Source organism: Sander vitreus, chromosome 2 (genome assembly GCF_031162955.1).
Source record: "Sander vitreus isolate 19-12246 chromosome 2, sanVit1, whole genome shotgun sequence".
Taxonomy (NCBI): domain Eukaryota; kingdom Metazoa; phylum Chordata; class Actinopteri; order Perciformes; family Percidae; genus Sander; species Sander vitreus.
In genome coordinates, this window is record NC_135856.1 from 4890644 (window position 1) to 4915548 (window position 24905).

At 41.9% G+C, this 24905-nt stretch overlaps 2 protein-coding genes across 8 annotated transcripts in view; both read right to left on the reverse strand.

Annotated features, from left to right (window-relative positions):
- The window catches only part of LOC144533002 (uncharacterized), a 42666-nt gene extending 39076 nt beyond the window's left edge, over window positions 1-3590 (reverse strand). For 2 of the 7 annotated variants that reach the window (XM_078274069.1, XM_078274031.1), the window contains exon 1: window positions 3502-3590. The gene's annotated coding sequence lies outside the window, so the exon portion shown is untranslated. Of the gene's footprint in view, window positions 1-2076; window positions 2288-2861; window positions 3136-3501 lie in introns of those variants that run through there. The other 5 variants (XM_078274077.1, XM_078274040.1, XM_078274012.1 and 2 more) reach the window with 4 other exon arrangements.
- A 9734-nt stretch (window positions 3591-13324) lies between these two features.
- atpv0e2 (ATPase H+ transporting V0 subunit e2) lies at window positions 13325-24243 on the reverse strand. The gene is made up of 4 exons (XM_078274110.1): window positions 24041-24243; window positions 23101-23148; window positions 17608-17706; window positions 13325-16146 (listed from the first exon to the last, which is right to left on the reverse strand). The coding sequence occupies exons 1-3, from the start codon at window positions 24142-24144 to the stop codon at window positions 17613-17615; spliced, it is 246 nt and encodes an 81-aa protein (XP_078130236.1). The 5' UTR covers window positions 24145-24243; the 3' UTR covers window positions 13325-16146; window positions 17608-17612.
- Between the last annotated feature and the right edge of the window lie 662 nt (window positions 24244-24905).

Genomic DNA, 24905 nt, shown 5'->3' on the forward strand with positions numbered 1-24905 from the left:
CCCGGACACACAGAGCCGATAATCGGCCGTTGGACAGTCTGGCGAGGTCAGTGACTCGAGTCTGTTCGGTGTGTTCCGTGCCGTCGTCCGTCCGAGGGGCCGTCGTCCTTCATTTTGGCCGATTTGACATGTTGAATCGGCGGGGCGGGCACTGCCGGCAGTCGGACTCAAATGACCAATCTGATTGGTGGAGTGCTAACCAGGAAACGAGGAGCGGAATGAGCGTGACTAGAGTCTCTCAAAATCTGACGAAAATCTTTTTAACGGACCTTTGTCGATCTGAAATGAAGACAGATTCAGCAACTGCACGGCCTATTTCTCACTTACAATGTTTTCAGAAACCCGTTTCGTGAACTATTTTAGTACAATATGAGATCGTATTCTGAACAAGCCGCCATGACAGTCTGTCTTTGAACTTCCCGAGAAACCAGACCCACGTGACGCTCGTCCATTCAACTGCCAGTTTTCATTTTTGGGAGACAATACAGGATTGTCTCCAATACAGGAGACAATCCTGCTGTTATGGAGACGTATTACGTCTCGTCGCTTTGGTGTGTTCCGAGGCACTTTTTTGACCAACTCGGGGAGACTGATCAGTCACACTGCCTATTCTGCCGACATTTTGGCCATCGGCTCTGTATGTCTGGGCCTTAACTGTCACTAACCCCCACCCCCTCCCCCAACCATCTTGTCGGTGATTGGCTGGAACGTGTTTGTTATATTTTGGTGCCCAACTGAACGAACGGTTTGAACACCATCAATCGAAAATAGTTTGATTCATTTTCTGTCCAACTACTAACTGATTAATCAACTAATTAATCGTTTGGACTCTACTACATTTCAACAGGGTAATACAATGCGTTTGTGGCAGAAATAGGACTTTATTATGGTATTCTTTGTAATATGGTATCACTATCAGGGGTCAAATGTATATAAAAGTATACTTCTATATATTTTCTAGACTTACTTGTGTCATTAAATACCCTGATGTGTTCGTTGTTATTATCCCATAGGTTCTCTCTACTCACTAACTTGTGTTTGTATTGCAACTTTCAAAATAAAAAAAGGTGTTTTAGAAGCTGGTTATAAGTCACAATTTCACTCATCCAAACATGTGGCAAACACTTTTGAATGTGCAAGCAAGTCATGCTGACTGTTGACCATGAGGCAAATTTAGAGCATGAGCAAGTGTCTGACCAGACAATGGACCTTTAACAGCTGGCGGCCTCTTTAGAAAAGACCTCCAGTATGATAGAAGACAGCACCGTCCGTAACGAATGGATGGATGTTACGCACGGAGAGACGAGCGACAGGAAAAAAGTAAATTAGGCCAGAGTCCATAAAGAGCCTGTGATGGCGGAGAGTGTGCCCGAAAACAACGAAAAGGAGACGGGAGAGCAGGGGGGTGGGGGTGGGGGGAGAGAGGCGGTCTGGCTGTCTGTCTGGGAGGCCAATTTGCCAAATTAAAGCTCCAGAAATCTGTGGGCCGGACAAAGCTCCGTCTCGCCTGGGAAATCTCTTTCTCGTCTAATAAAATACACTAAACTTCGATCGCAGCAAAGGGGGGGGGGGGAGAGAGAGAGAGAGAAAGAAAAGAACAAGCACCCAATACGACCCGGATGCGCCCCCTGTCTCTCCTCTCCGTGTCCTTGGAGCTCCGTTTCCCGTAACGAAGGAAAGCAAAAGTGGCCCCGTGTGCCGCCCCCTGTATCGCCTCGCTCCCCTGTCCATGCGGTGCGCGTCCCGCTCTCTCCCCCCACCCCGCCCCCGTAAAAAAGCCCGTCAATCTCCCGATGAACCGAGCAGTGCAACAGAACTGATGGGGCATGACGGTGCTGTGTGTCCGCACAGCTGGATAGCACAACAACGGCGGCAGCAGCAGCACACAACAGAGCCAGAGCAGGGAAGAGAAGAAGGTGCCATGGAGGCAGCCAGCAGTGTGTCCCGCATGGCACGGCACGGCCGAGGAGCCGCACTTCCACATCCAGACCCTCTTTTCTATTTCACACTGCAAATTCACAAGCCATGCATTTTTTTTTTTTTATTATTTCAAAAAAATAAATCATAAATTCCTACCAAAAGCAGATCTGCCACGCGTCGCGGAGTATCCAGCAGCCGAGACAACAGGGATCCTTTCAACGCAAGACAACAATAAAAAAAAAATGGGGCGCAGCTGGCAGTGCCACCGGATGTCCAATATTAATAGTTAATACGGCCGATTTCTGAGCATGTGGATCGGCTTCACCGTTTAACTGCTCCTGCTACATGCAGGTATAAAAGTCGGTTTTATGGCCAAGCCACCTCGGACTTCCGTGAAATATTCAAGTTGACGCGAGGAATAAATCACAAGTTTGGCTGCTGTTTGTCCACCTGCAGGTGCTGCTGCCGATCGGTGGTGGTAATGTTACAGGCCCAGGCAAGTTATTCTCGGTATAAAAAAAAAAAAATGTAGCTTTATCAAAAGTTTGCAAGCATAAAACACACAGGGTGCAATTTTATCGTCCTTCATATGCGCAAGAATACAGGAAATATGCAACAAAAAAACAAAACAAATGTAGGCTAATAGAAGTACATGATGAGCCAGCAGTTTTATATGTTGCAAATATTGTTGAATAATGTTTCCTGGAATCAAACTCATAGTCCATCCTCGGATATTAATGCATTTAAATACTCCAAGTCAAGTGTGCCATGCATGCTACTCTATGTATTATCCATGTGAAAGTGGCCATTTTTATCATAGAAGACCGTTAAAAGCGCACATATTTCCCCTCACCGTTTGTCAATAACTTCTCAGTCGTGAAACTTGATGTGAATTGCGCATTTATTTGGCTATACGCAGACATCTGTGAGATGGGCTTTACCTTATCGCGCGTCCTCGGATGTCCCCTCGGACTTAAGGCTCCTCCGGACTGGGGTAAAATGTCGGCCTCGGCCTCTCCAGATGATATTATTAAGCACCATCCACACACATGACAAGAGCCCGCGTGGACAGCAGCGGCCGCTCAGCCGTAAAATCCCATTTCACCTACAGCCACATGCAGGAAGTTAGTTTACAGCAGTCGCGAGCTGGCCTATATGTCGGATAAACGGGACAGAAAAGATGGTTGTAGGACTGTTAACACCCACCCCCTCGGCTGCTTCACCACCACCACCACCACCACCTCCTCCTCCTCCTCATGTCTCTCCCTCCCTCCATTGGAGCAGAAGCTTAACGTTTTGGAGATGACATGGTGGGAGAATAAAAGCTCTCATCTTCCCCCCCGAAGCTAATTCCTTTTATTAATAAAGTTTTACAGTCTTGTAAATTGCAGCAGCTGCGTGTGCCATATGCCCTCCGCAGAGCTCACAACAACAAACACTCTCTCTACAGGCCCCGCGCGGTTTAAATTCACTTTTTAGGGACAGAAAGTGTTGTGTGTTGTTGTTTACGCAGTAACTAGCTATATATTGTATCGTTCAGCGGACCCTAAAGGTACAAAAAAGCAGCTGTAAGTAACTGACCTGATCGAAAGTGGAAGTGTGTCAGCTGTAAAAACAGTTGCAGCTCTCATCTCCGGATTGGGGGCACTTGAGTTCACGATTAATCCCGTAGACCAATTGTCAATCTCGAGAGATTTAGTGTGCCTGAGTTCTAGCCGGGAGTTTCAAAATAAAGGTCGCGTTGAGGAAAAGGCAAAATTTGAACTGAAGATTGATATACTACAATATTACCAATACCGTTTTTATGCCCATGCTCTTGTAAGTAACAGTGAGAGTCTTACTGTTACAAATGTAATTGTTGTTTACATATATGTGCTATATTTATATTATCTACATAGTTAAATGTTTATGTTTTGTTTTTTGTGTCCAGTTTTGTTGATCTTGTTTTTATCTGTATATCTATCTGTGTGTTCTGGCCTCTACTGGTTGATATCCAGCTTTTGCAATTTGCTTTTGCTACTGGCTGATGGTGCTGGCTTTCCTTACCAGACAACCAAGCATTGGTATTGCTATTGGTAAAGATACTGGATTTGCCTTGTTTTATGGAAGTTGATTTGTATGGCTTGAATTGAGATCGAAACGGAATAAATTAATCTTTAATCTTCATTCTATATTTAACTTTGCTAAATCTGACCAGGTCCTATGACATGCTGCTTTTTGGATGCTTTTATATAGACCTTAGTGGTCCTCTAATACTGTATCTGAAGTCTCTTTTATATAGACCTTAGTGGTCCCCTAATACTGTATCTGAAGTCTCTTTTATATAGACCTTAGTGGTCCCCTAATACTGTATCTGAAGTCTCTTTTATATAGACCTTAGTGGTCCTCTAATACTGTATCTGAAGTCTCTTTTATATAGACCTTAGTGGTCCCCTAATACTGTATCTGAAGTCTCTTTCCCGAAATCCAGGTGGGTGGGGGTGTGGCCTTGACCAACTGCCATGCTTCGCTTGTTATCAAGCCATGATGTCTCTCTCTCTCTCATGGGTGAGCCAAATTCTCTGGGCGGGCAAAGCAGAGAAAGGGGAGGTAACCTTTCCCCCTTATGACGTCATGAAGGGAAGATTCCAGATCGGCCCATCTGAGCTTTCATTTTCTCAAAGGCAGAGCAGGATACCCAGGGCTCGGTTTACACCTATCGCCATTTCTAGCCACTGGGGGACCATAGGCAGGCTGGGGGAACTCATATTAATGTTAAAAAACCTCATAAAGTGAAATTGTCATGCCATGGGACCTTAAAAAAAACCTTGCAACCTTGAAGGGCCTTTCTGTGTGGATTTTGCATGTTGTCTGTTTGCGCAGGTTTCCTTCCAACACCAAGAACATGAATTTAAGGTCCGTGCTCCTGTCAGACTACATTTACGCTACTACGTTTTGTTTTGAAAACAAATATATTTTTGCCTCATTATGCCTCGCGTTTACACTACTCCGGCGTTTCAGAGCCCCTAAAACGGAGACATTTGGAAAAGCTGCTGTGTGCTTCCCCCGTTTTATTTTGAAAACTCAGCGGTTGCTTTGTAGTCTAGACGGGTACAAACGAAGAAATTTGGAAACGACGATGCGTGTCAGTCAGTCTTATCGGTTAGGTAGGCTTACATTCAGTAACAGTTCCGAGTGCTGAAAGTGTTCCTTGACCAAAAGAAACTGGCAAAAGAAGTGGAGTTGGTCCCCGGGCGCTGCAGCGGCCTGCTGCTCCTTTGAATAGGATGGGTTAAATGCAAATGATACATTTTGTTTCTATGTATGTTAGTGCTTAGAAATGACAATAAAGGCACCTTTTAACCTGATTTAAAAATATTTCACTTTCACAAAAAAACTAAATTTAACTAAATGTCCATTTCAAAATAATATATAACTACTTAAGTGTTGAGTGAAAACGAAGCAGAGGGAGAGACACAGAGCTGTAGCCATAGACAGTATAGAATGGACCAACAGATCCCGTTGCTCTGGAGGGAGACCAGTGAAGGATATTAGAAGCACTTTTCCGTTGAACGCTGAGCGTTACTGCGCAGCTTCTAACTGAGAGAGACGACGTAAATGTGACGTGAGCAAGCTGTCTGAAAGTTGGAAGTCTTCTGGTAGCTGTGCCAAGAGAAATCTCAATCATTCCCAATATTGCAGAGACGGAGAGCGTAGATGTAAGGAGATAACATAGGCACAGGCTAATTATTGATCACTAAAAAGATAGTTAACATTAATAATTCAACTTAAACAGCTAATGTAAGTCAAAACTGCCTGCGAGCTTCTCCTGTATTATACGGTAATTCCTCTTTATGCGACAGAAAGTCACGTGGTTATGACACAATCGTTAGACTATTTTTTATAAAAACGTCTGCTATGGAGCCATAACGTGAGATACAAGGTAATGGAGCCTTTTATACATTGTCGTGTTTCTTTAGAAATAAACAATGGACAAATAGAGTCTTTAAACGCCTCAGATGTAAAGTTATTCGCTGTCAAAGTGACGTCAAAATGAATGGCAGTCAATGGAATGCTAACGGGAGGTGATGGCTTGTTAGCATCAAAATGGCGCCATAGGAGCTACGCGTTATTCGCTGTCAAAGTGGCACCAAAATGAATGGCGCCACTACTACTTTTAGCTGTAGCGGAGCCAAAGTAGGAAACTTTTAACATTAATTAACTTTATCGGTTATCGGTAAAAAAACAAAACACAGATACAGATAATCTGCAAATTGCCAAAAAAAACGGCCCAATAATCGGCCAGGGCCGATAATCGTTCTTTCCCTAATATTGACAACAACAATAACATTTAGTGTTGCCAATTGGAATACCAAATGGACTTTTTTAGGATGTCATATTACATTTTATTTTAATTTTTTTTTTTACAACATACTGTACATTTTTGGTCTGGGCTGTTTTTTATTATGAAAAGCACATAATCGTATTTCCGGTTTGGTGCTACCTGACTGTTAATAACTTGACCCATATTAAAGCCAGCGGTGAAAACGAATACGGTTTGTAACTACGACACGACGTCGTCACAGGGGCGGGGTCATACGACCCGTCTTTAAGGACGTCTGAAGCTGTGTGAACCCGCTGACCCCAGCACTGCCCCGGGAGTCTTCAGAGCCGCAGAGACCCGATGAAACCGCTTCACCTCCATACCGACAAAGCGTGTTTTACATGGAGCAGCAGACCCCGGCAGGCGGCCTCCACAGCCGGTTAACCACAACTTAAAAGCGACCACAAAGCTGCTCTTTACTCTGTAAACTCACTTCTTAGTGGTTCACTTTTTGATAAATGTGAACATGATTGAGAAACCTATACTAAATCTTCCCTCACTGATAATTTGGTGGACAAAATATAAGAAACACCTCTCAGTTTAACAAAATAATTCAACAGCACCACAAAATACAGCTTAAAAATATGACCATACAGTTGAATCATCACCTCGACAGCTGTTTCAACAAAAACGGAACATTATAACTTAATGAAGGGAGGTTTTATTGCGGGGCTGCTATATTAGACTTTAGGTGCACATAGCAAATTGGGGTAACACTTTACTTAAAGTTATCTACATAAGAGTGACATGACACTGTCATGAACACATGACACAGTCATGACACATGAACTCTAACCATAACCATAACTTGTCATGACAACAACCGAATGACACTTGCTAAAAGACTGTCATAAACGTTTATGACTTGTCTATAATGTTTATGACACGTTCATGACAGTGCCATGTCACTCTTATGTAGATACCTTTAATTAAAGTGTAACCCAAATTGGCAACTGAGTTTATATAAGAAATGCGGAATTTAAATATAGACCTATTTATCATAACAATATATCTCTGTTAGAGCACAGACTGTACATCCTCTTGGCAACCAATATCATCACAATATAACATCGTAGGGAGTAAGATTGCAGTTCACTTTTGAAAGGTCGTTGCATTTTTTATGTATTTGAGTTATGTTTACCTTATCTAAACGTATTGTTGTGTTGGTGATGTTGTTTACAGGGCTGGGTATCGCCAATGATTTTCTGAATCTGTTCTAGCTGTCCATTTGCCTCTGACCACTTCTATTCACATATTCACATTATCGATGAATATTTATCTATTTTTTTTGTCTATATCTATCTATATTATAATCTATGTTATATTTGCCATTTTGCTTCTGAATTTCCTATTTTAGCTGTTAAATGTCACACTCAGTACACATCTTAATCGCAATGCTTCAATAACCAAATTTAAGGGCTCCTTATCAAAATGTGTATGCTATTTGTTAATGAAAAACATCAGTATCAGCCTAGAATCTGTCAGGGTCTATTTTTAAATATAGCTACTGTATATTTAAATTGAGGGATTAAATTATGCATTATCAGGCTTGCAGCTGCTCCCTAGTGTTGAAGAGAAAACCCCCTCTATATAAGAGCTGGTGTTATTTAGGCCAGCTCATATAGCTGTTTGCTTAATATACTCTTGGAGTAAAACAGGTTGTCATGGCGCATTAATCCACAATTTATGAATATTACAAAAGATAAGCTGTGGGCTGTGCGTTTATCTGTGTTTGTCAGTTATATGTGTAGGCCTGTAGGCTGTTTGTGTGCACACTCTTAAATATTGTATACTAATTGGCATTCATCTGTTTAAACAGACATTTAGGCCAAAGGCTTGGATATATCATACTTAAAGGACAATACCGCCATTTTGAATAAGTGGACTCTGTCCTCACTCCATTATCTTTCTTTCTCAGTTGTGACGCCTATCACTCTGTTTGTCAATCAGTCACAAAAACACTGTTGCTTTTTCAAAATGTCATGTAGATTTTATGGGCTGTTTACTCATTAATGAATCTGCATCTACTGAGACGGTGACTGCGCCGCACCACCACTCATTTATTTGCTGTTAAATTATGGATGGGTGTTTTTTCCTCTTAGGTAATAATGCAGTGAGAGTAATTGCATATACAGTAACATAATCATAATCCAACGCAACAATGTGTGCTGAGCCTGCAGGTACACGTTCAACACGTTGCGTCATTATTTTGTTTCTGAACCTTATTTAAGAATTTCTGGCTCTGCTCGAACATTCATTTCATTTAACACTAATAAAACAAGTATTTTAAAGCAATAGTTACATTTAGACCTCATTAAATCACAATAAAATCATGTCTTTCTGATTAAAATGTGTTTAGCTGATCCAGGGCCGTCATACTACCAAGTTTCTGTTGTGCTATCCAGTGGTGTAGTCCACGTGATATGCAGGTATATGTCTTATACACACTAAGAAAGCTCCAGAATTACGTGATTGTTCTGTAAAGTACTTGTAGAGACAATAATCTGCGAGTCGGGCAGCAAGACGCTCCGCTTCTGAGACGCTTCCGGTGTGGTATGGTGCGTGGTGGAGGACGAAATGCCGCCAGAACGCAGCACAGACGGTCCCAGCGGAGAATCGGAGTAAAAACGTGGGGTATACTCGCCGCAGCAGAGCTGTCGAGCGGCAGTTTGACGTCATGGGAGCGGCGTAACTGTTTATACACCCGCGTGGTGGTTGCGACACTAGTTGCAGTCTTCTCCTGAACAGAGGTGGCGCTAATGAGGAAAGGCTACCGACTTTGCTATTTCTACGGACTAGAAGAAGAAGAAGAAGAAAAAGGTAAACGACCACAGACTGTATATAGAATGGACCAACAAATCCCGTTGTTCTGGACGGAGACCAATGAAGTATATTAGAAGCACTTTTCCGGTGAACGCTGAGCGTTACTGAGCAGCCTCCAACTGAGCTTGAAGACGTAGATGTGACGTGAGCAACAGTCTGAAAGTTGGAAGTCTTCTGGTAGCTGTGCCAAGAGAAATCTCAATCATTCCCAATCTTGCAGAGATGGAGAGCGTAGGTATGTGTAAGGAGATAACATGGACACAGGCTAATTATTGCTAACGAAATGCTAGTTAACATTAGTAATTAAACTTAAACTAGCTAATGTAAGTTGAAGCCTTTCAATCGCCATAAAAGAACTCATCTTAACCCAGTAAGTTTACAAGAGAGACTTGCAGTCACTCTGAGAGTCCTGGCATCCGGTTGCTCTCGAGCTCGTTCATGCATCCTGTTTCCGCTTTGTCGCGCGCCACTGAAAAAAATAGAGTGGTGCACGCCCTCTAGTCACGCACTCAAAATCCTGGCGCGCCAGCAAGATCTACGTCATTTTGACGTCACATTGGCGCACGCGAGCTCGGCTACGGCGACTGTAAAACGGCCTTAACGCTCTTTGTCTGCAGGTGGTGCACATGAGAATCTCTACCTCTGTAGGACTGAGATGTTGTTGTTGTTACTGACTTTGTTTGCCTGTAGGTGGCGCAGGTTGGTAGGACTGGAACTGGTCCCAACCCAGTCTCACGGCAGTTCGTGTAAATGTCACGTTATTTTTAATCTATTGATACGTGTTCACGGGCACGTTTTTTATGTGTAAATGTCACGTTATTTTTACGTGTGCACGGGCATGTTGTTTTACTGGGAGACGGCCGAAAAGGACGCCCCATATGCCGGGAGGCGGCTGCAAGGTGGCCGCTGGGGACGCAGGCGGGAGACGGCCGGGAGACGGCCGAAAAGGACGCCCCATTGTGGCCACCACGTAAAAAACGAGAAAAACGTGCCCGTGAACACGTATCAATAGATTAAAAATAACGTGACATTTACACGACCTGCTGTGAGACCGGGCTGCTGGTCCGGAACTGCAGCTTTGCAATTGGACAAAATAGTCTGGGCCTGGTTTTAGGTGCTTCGCATTAATGCCTCTGTGTGTTCTTGTTAAACATTAAATACCAGTAGGTTAGTGCTATCCCTCTACACCACAGAAACGTCTTTAGTACAAAAAAACTGCAATGGAACATTTTTATTTGCAAATCAGTTCTTCATTTAAACGTACAGTTTCAGTGAAGGCCTTGTGTTATATAGTAGTGTGTTAATTATGTTTTTAAGTCTTTTTGGCCTCGATGAAATTCTATAAGAAGCTCTGAATCCTTGTTTTGTTTTGTCGGTAAAACATTAAAATGTATTGATGAATTTTTGCTCAAATTAGCAGCTTTGTTGGCAGCTTCAGTCCAGCAACACCAACCGCAACACCACATCAGTTTCAGTCTTTAAAAACAGATCATCTTACTAACAAGCAGGCAAATGTATGTTACCTCATAAAGTCTTTCACTTTCCAGCTCCTTCAGTTTTCCTGTTACAAAAAAAGTACATTAATTGAGCGAATATCTTCCTATATAGCTTGTTCCTGAATTTGAGTATTTGAATGGTCAGAAATCTTACATTGTCCCTTGTGCAGGCGTGTATTTTGAGGTCCTCGTTGTAAAGTTCTGCCGTTTCTTCCAGCAAAATACAGGTCTGCCTGATAGATGAGGTGAGCAAAAATGAGCTTGAATGACTGTGACTGTGAATGTGTAAATCATGCATGGGTGGCTCCCTGCGTCATTGTTCGAATCTTGCGTGAGGGAGTCAACATTGTCCTTGATTGCCAAGGTAACTTCAACAAACTGCCTCAGTCCTTCACCAGTCAGTCATCCGCCTCTCTCACAGGCAGTGCAACATCAGCAATAGATTCCACAGGAAGGGCGACATGCATCATATTTATTTTTCTCTTTTGCACAAACACACACAGGACTCTAGACAGGACTTTAAGTCACTGGTTCCCAACCTTTTTGGGCTGAGGACCCCCACAACCCTGTCAGATGAACTCAGTACCCCTTCATCAATTTCTATGTTCCAAATGTGTAACACTATACATACTATACATATTGTTAATGTTTTCATACTTGTTGAACTGTCAATATTTAGATTGCTGAATGTTTCAACTATTTTCAACTAACTATTTGAACTGTTTAGTCAGTAGGCCTACTTTAAGCCAACCATTTTAGCAACCTATGCAATAGTTTAAGATAGCCAGATTATTTCTACTGTTTAGCCATTACTTTAAGCTAACTATTTAAAATATTAAGCTGTTACTTTTAGCTAACTATTTCAATTGTTTAGCTACTTTTAGCAAGCCTATTTTTTACAAAAACGTCTGCTACGGAGCCATAACGTGAGATACAAGGTAATGGAGCCTTTTATACATAGTCGTGTTTCTTTAGAAATAAACAATGGACAAAAAAGTCTTTAAACGCTTCAGATGTAAACTTATTCGCTGTCAAAGTGACGTCAAAATGAATGGCAGTCAATGGAATGCTAACGGCGGGTGAGTGCTTGTTAGCATCAAAATGGCACCATAGGAGCTACGCGTTGTGAGGAGAGGCTTACCCCCTTGACTTATTGCTACCATTTATTCGTTACTTTAAGCTAACTATTTCAACTGTCCATCCATTACTTTTAGCTAACTATTTAAATTGTTTAGCCGTTATTTTTAGCTTACTATTTCAACTGTTTAGCCATTACTTTTTGCTAATTATTTCTACCATTTATTCATTACTTTTAGCTAACTACCTGTTTCAACTTCTGTGCTCGCTTGCTAACTAGTTTTCCAGGACTCTTACATAACTGCAACAACTCGTGTTTAGGTGTACAGCTTATATATTCTTTTAAATTTCAAATCATAATTTGTTTTTTTTTTCAAATTAGTTGAGCTACTCTACGATCTTTCCACATATCCCTTGGTTGGGAATCATTGCTCTTGACACAATTAACCTGTAACCTAATAAAGATATGTGTTTGTGTAGACGTGTGTAGGCCTACTTGTTATTGTGTCCTTGTGAGATGTGCATAAGGTTAAAGGGTTAAGTTGAGTTGAGTCATGCAAAGACCTATTTTGGACATGTAGCATTTTCATTGAAACCCAATAAAGTTTGTAATGTGTGTGTTTAAGTCACAATTCAAAATGCATTCCAGCCTGCTGAAGAAATGTTCACAATGTCAAGGGAGCAGCAGGCTTGTATGAGACATATTTTTTTATTGGGTGTTTCACATACAATTATTTACTTCACACCAATACAAGGTTGCATATAGGAATTTTGTAACCATAGCAACTTTGACCACACACACACAAAAAAATTCTAGCACTATCTACATCTATGTTGCCAGGAATATTTAACAGATATGCAGTAGCCAGTTACCAAAAGAACTGAACAAATTTGTGAGAAAAAGAAAATCATTTTCCGGGTCAGTTCACACGTCACCAGCGTGTTGTGGAGTGTTCACTACTTTAATTCAGTGTGTTTGGCCGGGCGAGAACATTGCCATTTGTTGTCTGATGATTCACTGACACTGAGAATGTGACTCTGTCCTTTTGCCAGCTAACTGTAGCACGTTGCGTTATGAGTGGGATTGGGAATGTAATCAAAACCAACGATGGAAACAAACCCAAAGCACAAGGGTTTATGGGTACATCTGAAAGCACGCAGATCATAGTTGGAAAGCTCGACAGAAGAAAATAGGAGTGAGAGCAAAACCACAGTTTTGACTGATGCTCATATTCAGCTTTTTCTAATGTGCTCTCACTGATAGTTGACTAGCTGATAGTTTACCAAACCTTTCGCCAACAGCTGAGCTACTTATGAGTCCACAAGCTCTGGTTCACTTGAAATGGCAAACTAAATACCATCATTCTGGCAAGGAAAGCCACACTCTCTTGGTGTGATCACGTGCGCTCACACTCTATTTGATGTGGGTCCCTGCTTGTGTAACTGACTGTACGTTACACTGCTGTACATCCACTTTTAGGTGCATGCCACCACCACAACTACCAAAGAGGGCTGGAGGAAAAGATACAAAGCAATTTGGTCTTTCTAAAAAGTAGCTGTATATTGATTTTGATTCTTTTTGGCTGAAGCAAAGTGGTTTTAGAGAAGAGGACAAAGAGGGACAGTGTTAAGGAAGGATGAGGGGACTCAGGGTTGGAGATGGGGAGTGTAAGGGAGAGATGTAGTTGTGGTAGTGGCTTGCAGCTGAGACTCTTAAAAGCAACCAGGAGGAGGCAGGTGTGTCACACCAGCATTTTATTCAAAGTGAATGATAAAATAGGCAACCTTGTTGTAAGCCTAACTGCTGGAAGAGGGAACATAATATGTGCTGTTAAACAGATGTACCCAAGAACCGCAAACTTTGGCGGCGTTGGCAACTTGCCCTCCAACACCATCATGACCTTAACTAAATTTCAAACAACTGTTTCGGATGTTTAGACTGCTATGAAGCATGCTGCTGTACTGTTTGTCTGCAGATTAGTCTCGCGTTGCCAGCTCTATCGCCACAGCACTGTGGAGTAAGACCTGGCTACACCACACATATATTCTGGGATAGGAGGGGGAAAAAAAATCCCAATTGTCTTGGGCGGTGCTAAGCTCTAGACGCAGCTGGATACATGGTTAAACCTTATTTGATCTTACCAGTGTATCTCCGTGTCTACTTGGCCCACAGCAATCCCACCAGTCGGTCCCAAAATGTCCCAGTTAGAGAGGAAGTGCCGTAAACATATTCTTTGTAATTCTTTACAATCATTCCCTGAAAGAACCAAGCAGGCCTGCCGTGCTGCGCGATCCAACTTTTCTTTAAAACTTGCCGTTTTCAGCGTGTAGCTTGCGAGCTCAAAGTTTGCTGTTCGTTTTCCGAAGAGAACGCATTTTGTTTTAGAACTGCAACCCACAGAGAGCGGAGGTGACTATCCTGGAAATGTACTTCCGTTGATCCAGGCTATCTACCCATCAAGTGATCTGAGCTAGCTTGGCCACGTTGCTGCAGAGAGGATGGTACATCAACGCTATAGGCAAGAAATTCTAGTGTCTGATTGGTCGGCTGCACTGACAGAGGACACCGCAGTCAACAGAAATAACCTTGACCCCCCCCCGTGGCCAGGTTGGTTCAGTGGGTATAGCAGGCGCACATATACTTGGAGGTTTATGCCTCGACGCAGAGGTCCAGGGTTCGAATCCGACCTGTGACAATTTCCTGCATGTCTTCTCCCCCCTTTATCACCTAGCTGTCCTGTCAAATAAAGGCGGAAAAGCCCAAAAAATAATGTTAAAAAATAAATAAATAAATAACCTTGACCTCTGGCGATGCACACAGACTTCCAAAGCTCCACGCTCAAATGCATGTGTATGGATTATGGACATGGGCACTCTCCTGCATACAGGGCAGCACAGTTAGTACAGTACAGTCAGCACATGCTGTAAATGTAGTACCAATGATTCATTTTGCTCTTATGAACAGGATTTGGGGATTTGAAGCCAACATTTTGGTTTTTGGTTTTCCTGCAACTGGACTTTTACAGTAAATTAGATTCATATTTTATTTGGAAAAACCCAGCATGTCTTACTTTCTATCCGCAGAAAACAATAAATTATTTAGCCCAATCGACATGAAACTACAAATTAGAGATTGACCGCACTTTGATCTTATGTACTGGGACATTGTTGGCCTTTGATTAAATATCCAACACCAGCCAGGCAGAGGCATCCACCACTGATATAAACGGGGGGGGGGGGGTTTCCAACAGATTACAGCTACTTGAAAACACGCAATGAATGAACACTTTGTTTTGTTAAATGCACTTTTTTTTCACTGCTTTGTTTTCTGGTATGTGAATCCATTTAAAAGTGGCTATTTTCTCTGCTACTCTGCTACTGAAAAGCTTTAGCTTTTTAGTTTAAATGATGAATTTGCTGTACAGGCTGATTGTATATGGGAAAAGTACTTGAACAATGAAGATGGTGGATATTATGGCCAAATCTATCAGCAGCTTCCAGCAGCTTCAATCCAAAAACATGTCCCTACAGTACAGCCTACAGTACATCTGTACACAAGCTGGCATGAATGGGCAGGATTTCATCAAAGAGGGGGTCTAGTGGAAAGGGACTGAATTGGGCGATGAGATCACCATGGCAACGAGAACCTCCGCGGTGAAGAGCATGAGTGTGGGAGGGAGTTTCATGCTGAAGTGGTCTAAAGTGGAGGGAATCGCTCTTCAATTTCGTGGTTTTGGGAGCTTCTCATGGCCACGGTCCAAGCACTCACAGTAATGAACTCTTCACACACACACACACACACACACACACACACACACTCTCACACACACCATTACATCACAGATAATAACAGTTACATAACAAGACCGTGCGGACACTGAGGTAATTACGTCACGCTTACATCAGTGTCTGCGGGTCAAAATAAATACAAATACTGAGAAATGAATGTTCCCTGATGGCAGCGACACAAAAATGTAAACAAACAAACAAACAAATTAAACTAAAGTACCTAAAGATTGCACATTTCACAGACGGAAGATTAATATCTACTCCTAACAGATGACAACGGTTTCACTGGAACTCATTCTGATCAATAAAAAAAACCAAAAAAAAAAACACTCAATGCTTTCCTCTGATTTGTTCGCGTTGCGTTGTATCCGGGTCACAAGATGTATTATTCTCCTTGTTTTAAAACCCACAACATGTGTCTTAATACACTCTAAATCTTAAATTCCAGGTACTGTACATAATTGTAAATATTTCCAAAGGTTGCAAAGAAAACTGACTTTTCAGTTGATGTTTCATTAAGTCTGCAGATTGTGTGTGTGTGTGTGTGTGTGTGTGTGTGTGTGTGTGTGTGTGTGTGTGTGTGTGTGTGTGGGGATGTTGAACAGTTAGGAGTTATGTTGAAATAAAGTCCAGCCAACCACGTGATAGGAATGATGAGAGGCAGCACATTACACGGTCCTGGAACAGTGAGAAAAACAGATGTCAGCACAACAGGAATCAACTTAACCCTTGGGCATCACTAGGGACATGGCTGGCTTTTTGATTTTTCGATCCTTTTGACTGTGTTAATGCATATGGCATACATTGTGGCAAGGGTGTGAGATTCCTTTCTCCAAATTTGTCGCTAGTATTACCTCTATTAACTTGTAATAATTGCGGAGGCCGTCTGTGATCTTAATCCCGTGCGAATCTGCCATGTTTGTAGTTTGTTACAATTCCACTGGGGAGTTATGGTCAGGACTGATGGTTGGTTAAAAATGTAACTCAGTGAAAGTGGAAAATAGTAGTGTAATAGTAAGACATTGGATTCTTTTATAGCAGTTTTAGGAAGGGGATAGTTTTTTCCCAAGGGTTACATTTCCTTACGAGCAGTACTGTTGACTGGAAGCATGAAAGCAGGATAAGCAACAGCTAAGTAGGGCGCCTGGGTAGCTCACCTGGTAGAGCAGGCGCCCATATATAGAGGTTTACAGCTGGAACACACCGCACACGTAAGCGTCGCGTATAACAGCGTAGCGCAGCTATTTTTATTTCGGCGCCCATGTTATCCAATCTGTCCGGCCACACCGGGCGCGTAGCGTCCACGTAGGCCCGCACGCTGCAGCGACAGTTTCGGCGTCTCCCAGGGGCGATTCCAGGATTTTTTAAGTGGGGTGGCACAGGGGGGCAATAATGAGTCAGGGGGGCCGGGGGGATTTGATCAAAATACAGCATAAAAAATCTGCTTAGAAATATAGGAAATATTGGATATGATAGATCCAACCCGGGCCCCCCCTCTAGACATGCCCCTGGCGTCTCCTCTATTTCTACGTCAGCGTTTGTGTCAAGCCGGGCAGGTAATCACATACAGGAAGACCACAGTGCAGCCAGATATTTAACTAAAATAAACACATTTCAAAATAAAACAGCCAGGTTCATGGTGATTTTGGCTGTGATTTTGGCTGTCTTCGACTTCTCACAGCGAGACATGCGATCAGGCACCTGGGGACGTATCTACGCTACGCGACACTTACGCGCGCGGTGTGTGTGTTCCAGCTGTTACTCCTCGACGCAGTGGCCGCAGGTTCGACTCTGCTGCATGTCATTCCCCCTCTCTCTCTCTCCCCTTTCATGTCATCAGCTGTCCTATATAAATAAAGGCCTAAAATGCCCAAAAAACAATCTTAAAAAAAATCTGGAGTACTGCGTGATCAAAAAACATTAAAGTGCCATTTTTTTTTTTTTTACATTTCCCTCAGCTCATTTTGTTCATGGAGTTGATAAATATTCACGCCTGAATGGCACTTCGGTCACTTCTGTCACTGTGGAGAGTTTAGTGGCAGCGATTGTTGTTTCCACTGCTCTTAGAGAGATAAATTGAGTGTTTTTTTAATTTGCACGCGGCCCGAGGAATCAGAAACAGGTGGCATCAAGACTCACCTTGTTTACTCCCAGAAGTAGCGCAGATACCATATAGTTTCATTCTTCAGCTGAGGGCCAAAGAGAGGGTTGGCTTGGGCCAGAATGGCTATCAACCAACTGTATAAAGACAAAAAGAAAGAAAAGATTATCAACTCTGTTCAATCTATTCTGTTAATACAAAGGCACAATGTATGATTCATCTCCTCAAAGAAAGGTTCTGCCTTTTATTTATTTATTTTTTTACAGCCTGGGTCTTGTTGCTGCACTTTTAAACGATACACCAAAATATCATATTACTGTTATAACCACCTTCTAAATATAAGTCAAGGACCCTCTGTGTGTGTTCGTTCTCTTTCAAATATCTCGAGATCCGTTCTTCCCATCTGCTTCTCACATTCGGATTCCTGGGTACCCAACGAACATGGCGTTTGGAATTTGGTGCAGTTTGGACAGCGTTGGATATTGGATATTAATGAACTGTAAATAAAACTAAATGGCCGCACAATAAAGCTTGATAAAAAAAAACAAAAAACGCTGGCATAACGCTGGCTTCACTTCTTCCGTGTCTACCCTTCACAATAAAAGCACAGCTTAAATTCACTTAGCATTTTAAGAGGAAACTCAATAAAAGGCTTTTTTTTTTTTGGACGACCATATCAAACAAAAGCCAGACACAACAGTGTATAAAGTTGCAGTGAGCTGTAAAATTAACCACTTCTAAGCAGAAGGCACAACGTAACGTCATCTAGAAGCTGACCGGGCAAAGAGAGCTCCCTTCTCTCAGTCTCACTCCGAAAAGGTTGAGTAAATGTGCTAACTTATTATAGTAGCTTGCAGATTAAGTGCTTTGGGTTCCTTCTGTAAGTTATTTTTGGGTGCAATGATTCTGGGGAAAGCTACAAGTGGCAAAACTAAAGGCACAGCAATCGGCCCGTTCCAAACAGGCACATTTTGAACGATCACTGCTCTCGTAACTGTAAAGATAGCAAAAGCACATCACAGATAACAGCCTTGCAAAAATTGTAAAATGATTGTATTTTGTCTTTTCCCTTTTATTATTAGTATTGTTATTATTATTTTTATTATTGGCATTGTTATTACTACCATTTTTTTCTAAAAAAAAAAAAAAAAAAGCCTCCAGTGGACAGGTGTTGAACATTAGCAAGTGTGCGGTTGTGAAGTGTAACGTTGGTAGTCCCCAGTCATTTCATGGTGCAGATTAGAACCCAAATTGAAACGTAAGCAACTGAAATTGCTGAATGTTACAACACTGTGTCAAATTGGTCGTTATTACGGTGACTTATAAAGTGTCAGGTTTAGTTAAAAACGTTAGCTGACATGGTTGTTCAGTAGCTAGCTCAGAGATTATCGGCTAATGAAATTACTGATTTAGCAGATTTACCCACGCAACTTCTAGGCAAGACCCGTCCTTCAATAGCATTCGCACACTACTATTGGCCAGGCGTCCATGCTTACGCAAGGTAACGGAACCCGATTTGTTCAGGTCCAACCCCTGACCAATCGGCTACCCTAACCTTAACCACTCGAGGTCAATGCCTAAACCCAACCAATCGAGCTGCTTCGTAGGGCGGGACTTGCCTAGAAGTTACGTGCGATCCATAATAACGCACAAAGGACCGTTATAGTGCGTTCCATTTACCTCAGAACTCGGAAGCCGAAGCTGGGAATGACGTCACACCCGCGTTGAACGCGTTCCATTTAAAAGTCGGATTTTCATTGTTTTCACTAGCTCTAGCCAGGTTAGCCATTGTTAGCAATGCCAGTTTATAACAACGCATTACGCTGTCTTTGTGCATACAAACAGCGTAACAACATTGTCCACAGATAGAATATGGACAGCGCTGCGTGTACGACTGATTTAGTGAGACACAAATAACACAGAAGTGCTTATAACTGTATGTTACAACTGTTGATGCGCGGAGCAGCCACGTTGGATTTTTAACTCGGGGTACTCGGTGGTTGCCCGAGTTCCGAGCTCGGAAATCAGAGGCCAGGGGGCGCGTCTCAGCCTGTGCCATGTGCTTTTCAGGCAAAGTGGCAAACTTCAGTGGCATTGCTCATGATAAATGCTATTCTGTGTTGAAATGTCTGCCGTAAATTCTAAGTGCCTTCAGCAGTTGTCTCCCATTATTTACACATGATTAGTAAAGCAAATTTTAGTAGTTTGTAGTGCTTTGTAGTACTGTGATGATTTAAAGTTATAGTTCATAAATGGACGCACATCTGACTGAATGCTTATTTGTGGAAGCTGAGCAGGCTAAATGCTAATGCTACATACCAAGGGAAGATGGCTTCACTGTGGCGTTGATGTAACTGATGTCAAGGTGGAGCGAAGATGTGAATTTGCTTCGCCACTGGAAGCGAATCTTTTATTTACCCCTTCACTCGCGTATAATGGAAGGGAAGAGGAGGTGCATAACCACCGATGTTATTTTCGTGCACGTGTGATCGTTATCTAAAGCTCATGAACACACTGAAGTCGGAAGAACCACTTCCCAACTTGGGAAATGGGAGCGTCCAAGGAGCACTTGGACAGCATTTGTTGCAGCAGATGTTGTTGAGGAGTTAATAAACTACTCAATCTGAGTACAAACAAGCTGTATCGGCATCCTTCCGCTGCGCCAGCGCGGGAATCACAGAAACCCGACACCACACCTCCAGTATACTGAGAACACAGAGGGCCTTTCCCTGTGGTGATCGGCTTAATCTGCTTTGTGTAAATTTGTTTAGCAAAGCCTGGAATTATACTGTAGCTTTAAGCCCTTGTGTTTTCTAGTTATCATTTTTTTTTATATTTCATCTGCATGCCTAAACTGCCTTTTTGTAAATCCACTTTCTTTTGTAGAACCACAAACTCACAGGAAAAGCAAGGCATCCGAACTGATTAATCGTTTTTGAGCCTTTTTGTCGGAAAAAAAAATGTAAAAATTCTCTGATTCCAGCTTCTTAAACGTGAATATTTTTCCAATGTCTTCCCTCCTCTGTGGCAGTAAACTGAATATCTTTGAGTTGTGGACAAAACAAGACATTTGAGGGACGTCATCTTGGGCTTTGGGAAACACTTAACGACATTGACGTCTGACTTTTTATAGACCAAACAGCTAATCACTTGATTGAGAAAATAATCGACAGATTAATCGACTATGGAAATAATCGTTAGTTGCAGCCCTGGTTTGTTCCAGGCCTATTTGACTATATTTTAAAAACTTTGAAAGTAATAAACAGGCACAGCAAGAACAAGAAGAGCTCATGTACAGGATTTAAACAATACACAGTAACAACTGAAGGTATCATAAGAAGGCATACTGCAAGTTGCATAAGAAGAGATCCATACAGTGTGGTCCATTTCTCAGCTAATCCGAGTTCTCCAGGTGGAACTAATCCCTAAAACCACATACTGTATATTTTGCACAATAAATCTGTGTATCAGCATTGTGTATTTCTTCTTCATCCCTCTGCTTCCATTCCAGCTCCTCCGACTTATCCAGGTACGTCATTTCCAAACTAAACCTAATACCGTGCAGGCTTTTAAAGTTTGAGAAAATGAGGGTTCAGGTAACCCTCTGAAGGAGCTGGGACTCCCTCTAGTGGTGAAATGATAATCCTGCGTACACATACTACTTCTAGCACTCTCACGCCGTCTCTTCATCACTTCATCTGCATAGCCATGTCATTAACGTAGATCTTTTTCAACAACTCGACTCAGTCCTACAGATCTTTTTTTTTCCGGACTGTTTTAGGATCATTTGAGGGACAGACTTCCGGGTTATATGAGCTTTTTGGTTTCGTAGGTTAACTTCATCAGAGAGCTTAATGTTTCCATAGTCCCCCCCCCCCTCCACAGCTGTGAATTTCTCTTGCTGGTTGTGTCAGTATAGGAGCGGTAGAGTTGCAGGTAGGGCCGAACAATATATTGTTTTTTTTTATTGTCATAGCAATATCAACTGGCATAATATACACATCGCGAAAGGCTGCGACGTATCATGAAACATTTTTTGTGTTAGTTGAAAGAAAATATCAGTAGAAAACTGCATGATAAAATGTAACCGTCATTCTTCTTTTTTTTTTTAGTGGTGCCTTTTGTATTCAATTCAATGTTCAATTTGTTCAATAAAAGGGAAAAGATATCCTTTCATTTGTTTTTAAATTCAGCAAATAAGTTGTTGTGTTATAGCAGAATCCTGAAAGCAGCAGAAATGCAGAACAAGGTTATCGCATATTTTCCTCACATCGTGCAGCCCAAGCTGCAGGTTTTTATTTTATTTCTGATGCTCTTTAGGTTTGCTGATAGCCTGTGAGGCTGTGGCCTCCTCACTCAGCCTCTGAATAATATCTCGCTTCAGCGTGTTTAGGTTCTCCGTCATGTCTCTTGTAAGATCCACTTGTCAGTCGGAAAGAGCTTTGTGCAACCATGTCTTAGTTGAATTCTAGCAGATCCCTTTGCGATTCATGTTAAGTACTCAAGTAACTTAAGTTGCCTGTCTCTTCCTGCCCTCCCAGCAGCATGTTCTCTTGCAAAAAACCCATTGGAAACATTTTCTGACGTCTCCATCTCATGTCTGGTGGTTTACGTTCATTTTCACGTTCATACTTTCTACTAGAACATGCTATAAAGCACTACGACTGGGTGAAAAAAAAAAGGACTTTCCAATTAAATTATCCGAAAAAAAAATCCATCCTGTCAGGATCCTGACTGATCCTGTCTGTATCATCTGTACTAGAAGACCAAAGGAATGCAATGCTAGGTTATTGGGAAGGGGGTTAATAGGGCTGGGCGATATGGAGAAAATCAAATATCACGATATTTGGGACCAAATACCTCGATAACGATATTGCAATGATATTTAGGGTTGACAATTGGTGCGTTCACAAAATATTTACACAGTGAGATTTGTGATGAATAATCATCAGTAACGTGGATGTAATGACTGAGGTAAAGGCAAAGAATAGAACAGCTAGAACAGTCTGGAAATTGCATTACTTTACTGTAGTGCAGCCTGAAAAACCAGGAAAAGACAACACTTGCGTCATATTACGATATTACGATATCGAACATCTAAGCGATATCTAGTCTCCTATCACGATATCGAGGTATATCGATATATTGCCCAGCCCTAGGGGTTTAGTAACGCTCCAAAGAACTTTGTCTCCAAAGGGAAAAAACTGGCATGGCCATTTTAAAAGGGATCCCTGGCACTCTCGCCTCAATATATTTGAATGAAATGTGTAAGACATAAAATTGTCAATCTTCAAGAGGGGGACACACTTTTAGAAATCCACTGAAGCTGAGTGTGTGACTACTGTACACTCACAGCCTCACCAGAAGCCATTTGATTTAAAAACACCCAAACTGTTTTCCATGTAACTACACTCACTAGTCCTTCATAGAGGAAACACTTCACATTTGCAATGTTTTAAAGATTCATTATGCAGATGTAACCATGCAACATGACAGCAGCTTCATTACAAAGAAGACGAGTTTGTACTTACAACAAGTAACAGCAGACCGCTGTGAGGATGAGACTGGTGACAATCACACTGTCAGAGAAGACAGAGAGGAAGTTCAAATAAACTAAACATGAATAAATATAATATCAGCGGCAAAAACCAAATGTACACAATGCCACTAAAGCAACCAGGTAAACAGCAGGTGCCATACATATCATTTTTTTTAATACATATGCCATGCATCCATATCACCCTCTCCTTTCTTCCAATCTGTTTTCAAATGAACTACATAACGTAATAGTCATCAAGATAATTGCAGTGAGGTCATATAGGCCTAATTATGTCACTTGGAGTAGGCCCAAGTGTCTTACAAAACAAACAGAAGAGGACATTTAGCATGATGTCCTTATTGGTCTACTCGAGTACTTTTAAAGCAATTCCTTATTGGTCTACTCGAGTACTTTTAAAGCAATTTCTGATCAATAATTAACTAAATCTACTTTTATTTTGTAGCTTGATTACATAGTGAACCAGTGTGGCTTCAGCATCACTGTTATTCCCATGCACAAGACTCACAATTCAGCCTTTTTTCAACATTAAAACCAAACTCTATTATGTGTGTTAATAATTGACCCTTTAACCTTACTGCCTTGCCTCTGTGTGTGTGTGTGTGTGTGTGTGTGTGTGTGTGTGTGTGTGTGTGTGTGTGTGTGTGTGTGTGGATGGATGGATGGATGGATGGATGGATGGGAGGAAGCAGAGGATGTTGGGATGGACGCGAGATGACGCTCAGGGCCTCCATCACATGAGCACGCTCGTGCATTCATAAAGATGCTATGCAGCTGAGTGCGGAGTAAACATTGATTTAGAATAATTAAATATAGTTGTGTGTGTGTATTTTAACATTAGCGTGTACAATTAAAGGAAACGCTAAATAATCAACCGTTAATTGCAGCAAATGAACGGCAGCTAGCCCACCTACCCCCGGTTGGGTCCTTTAGGCACTAAAAACGGAGCCACGACGCCCACCAGGGCCCATAGCGTGGTGAAGCAGATCATCGGCAGGGCGAGAGAGTGAGAAACCATGGCTCTAGTTGGCAGAAAACCGCAAATATAGAAGAATTAATGTCGGTTTGTCCTCTTGGAAATAAAGCGCATCAATGGCTGCTGAGCCAGCCCGTTGCTTCCACAATGCCCCCGCCCAGTTAAGCCGATTCGACATATAATTGGTCCAGACCCAGGAGACAGTGGATTCTGATTGGTTCATCCGGCTGTCTATTCGTATTACATTAAGAGGGATTGGATTGGACGGCTGTTTGTGCCAGCAGGTTGCAGGCAAGCGTGTTTTTTCTTTCTTTCTTCATCTTCATCACAAACATGAAGATAATACAACTTTCTTAATCACAAATCCTGCAGTTTTTACAAATACCAAATTCAAATAAAGTTATTGGATTTGAATTGTAAATATCAGTTTCTTCCTCTTTCTATATATATATATATATATATATTGATATAGGGAAATATCTGGAAATGAGATGAAGACTTTAACAAATGCTGAGTACAATGAGTTCAGACTAATGCAGCTTTATTCACACAACAAACAAACAACTTTCATGAAAAGGAGAACAGTTGACATGCACCAAATGTAAATGCCAAGGTTTCTCTCCGAGAGAGGGAGATAATCCTGTGTACACACTCCTAAGAGCATTTACCCATAGTGTCTCAACAAACAAATAACTCCTCCTTTATACTTTTTGTCCTCACACAATCCAAGCTTAGACTTAAACTTCTCTTTATTGATCCTTTTGGGATGACTCCCGCAAGGAAATTAGATTTCCAGCAGCAGA

Coding starts and splice junctions, on each gene's coding strand:
- atpv0e2 (XM_078274110.1), bottom strand. CDS start 24,144: ATGGTTTCTCACTCTCTCGCCCTGCCGATGATCTGCTTCACCACGCTA. Junction 23,149..24,040: donor CCTAAAGGACCCAACCGGGG/GTAGGTGGGCTA, acceptor CTTCTCTGACAG/TGTGATTGTCACCAGTCTCA. Junction 17,707..23,100: donor GCGGTCTGCTGTTACTTGTT/GTAAGTACAAAC, acceptor GTCTTTATACAG/TTGGTTGATAGCCATTCTGG.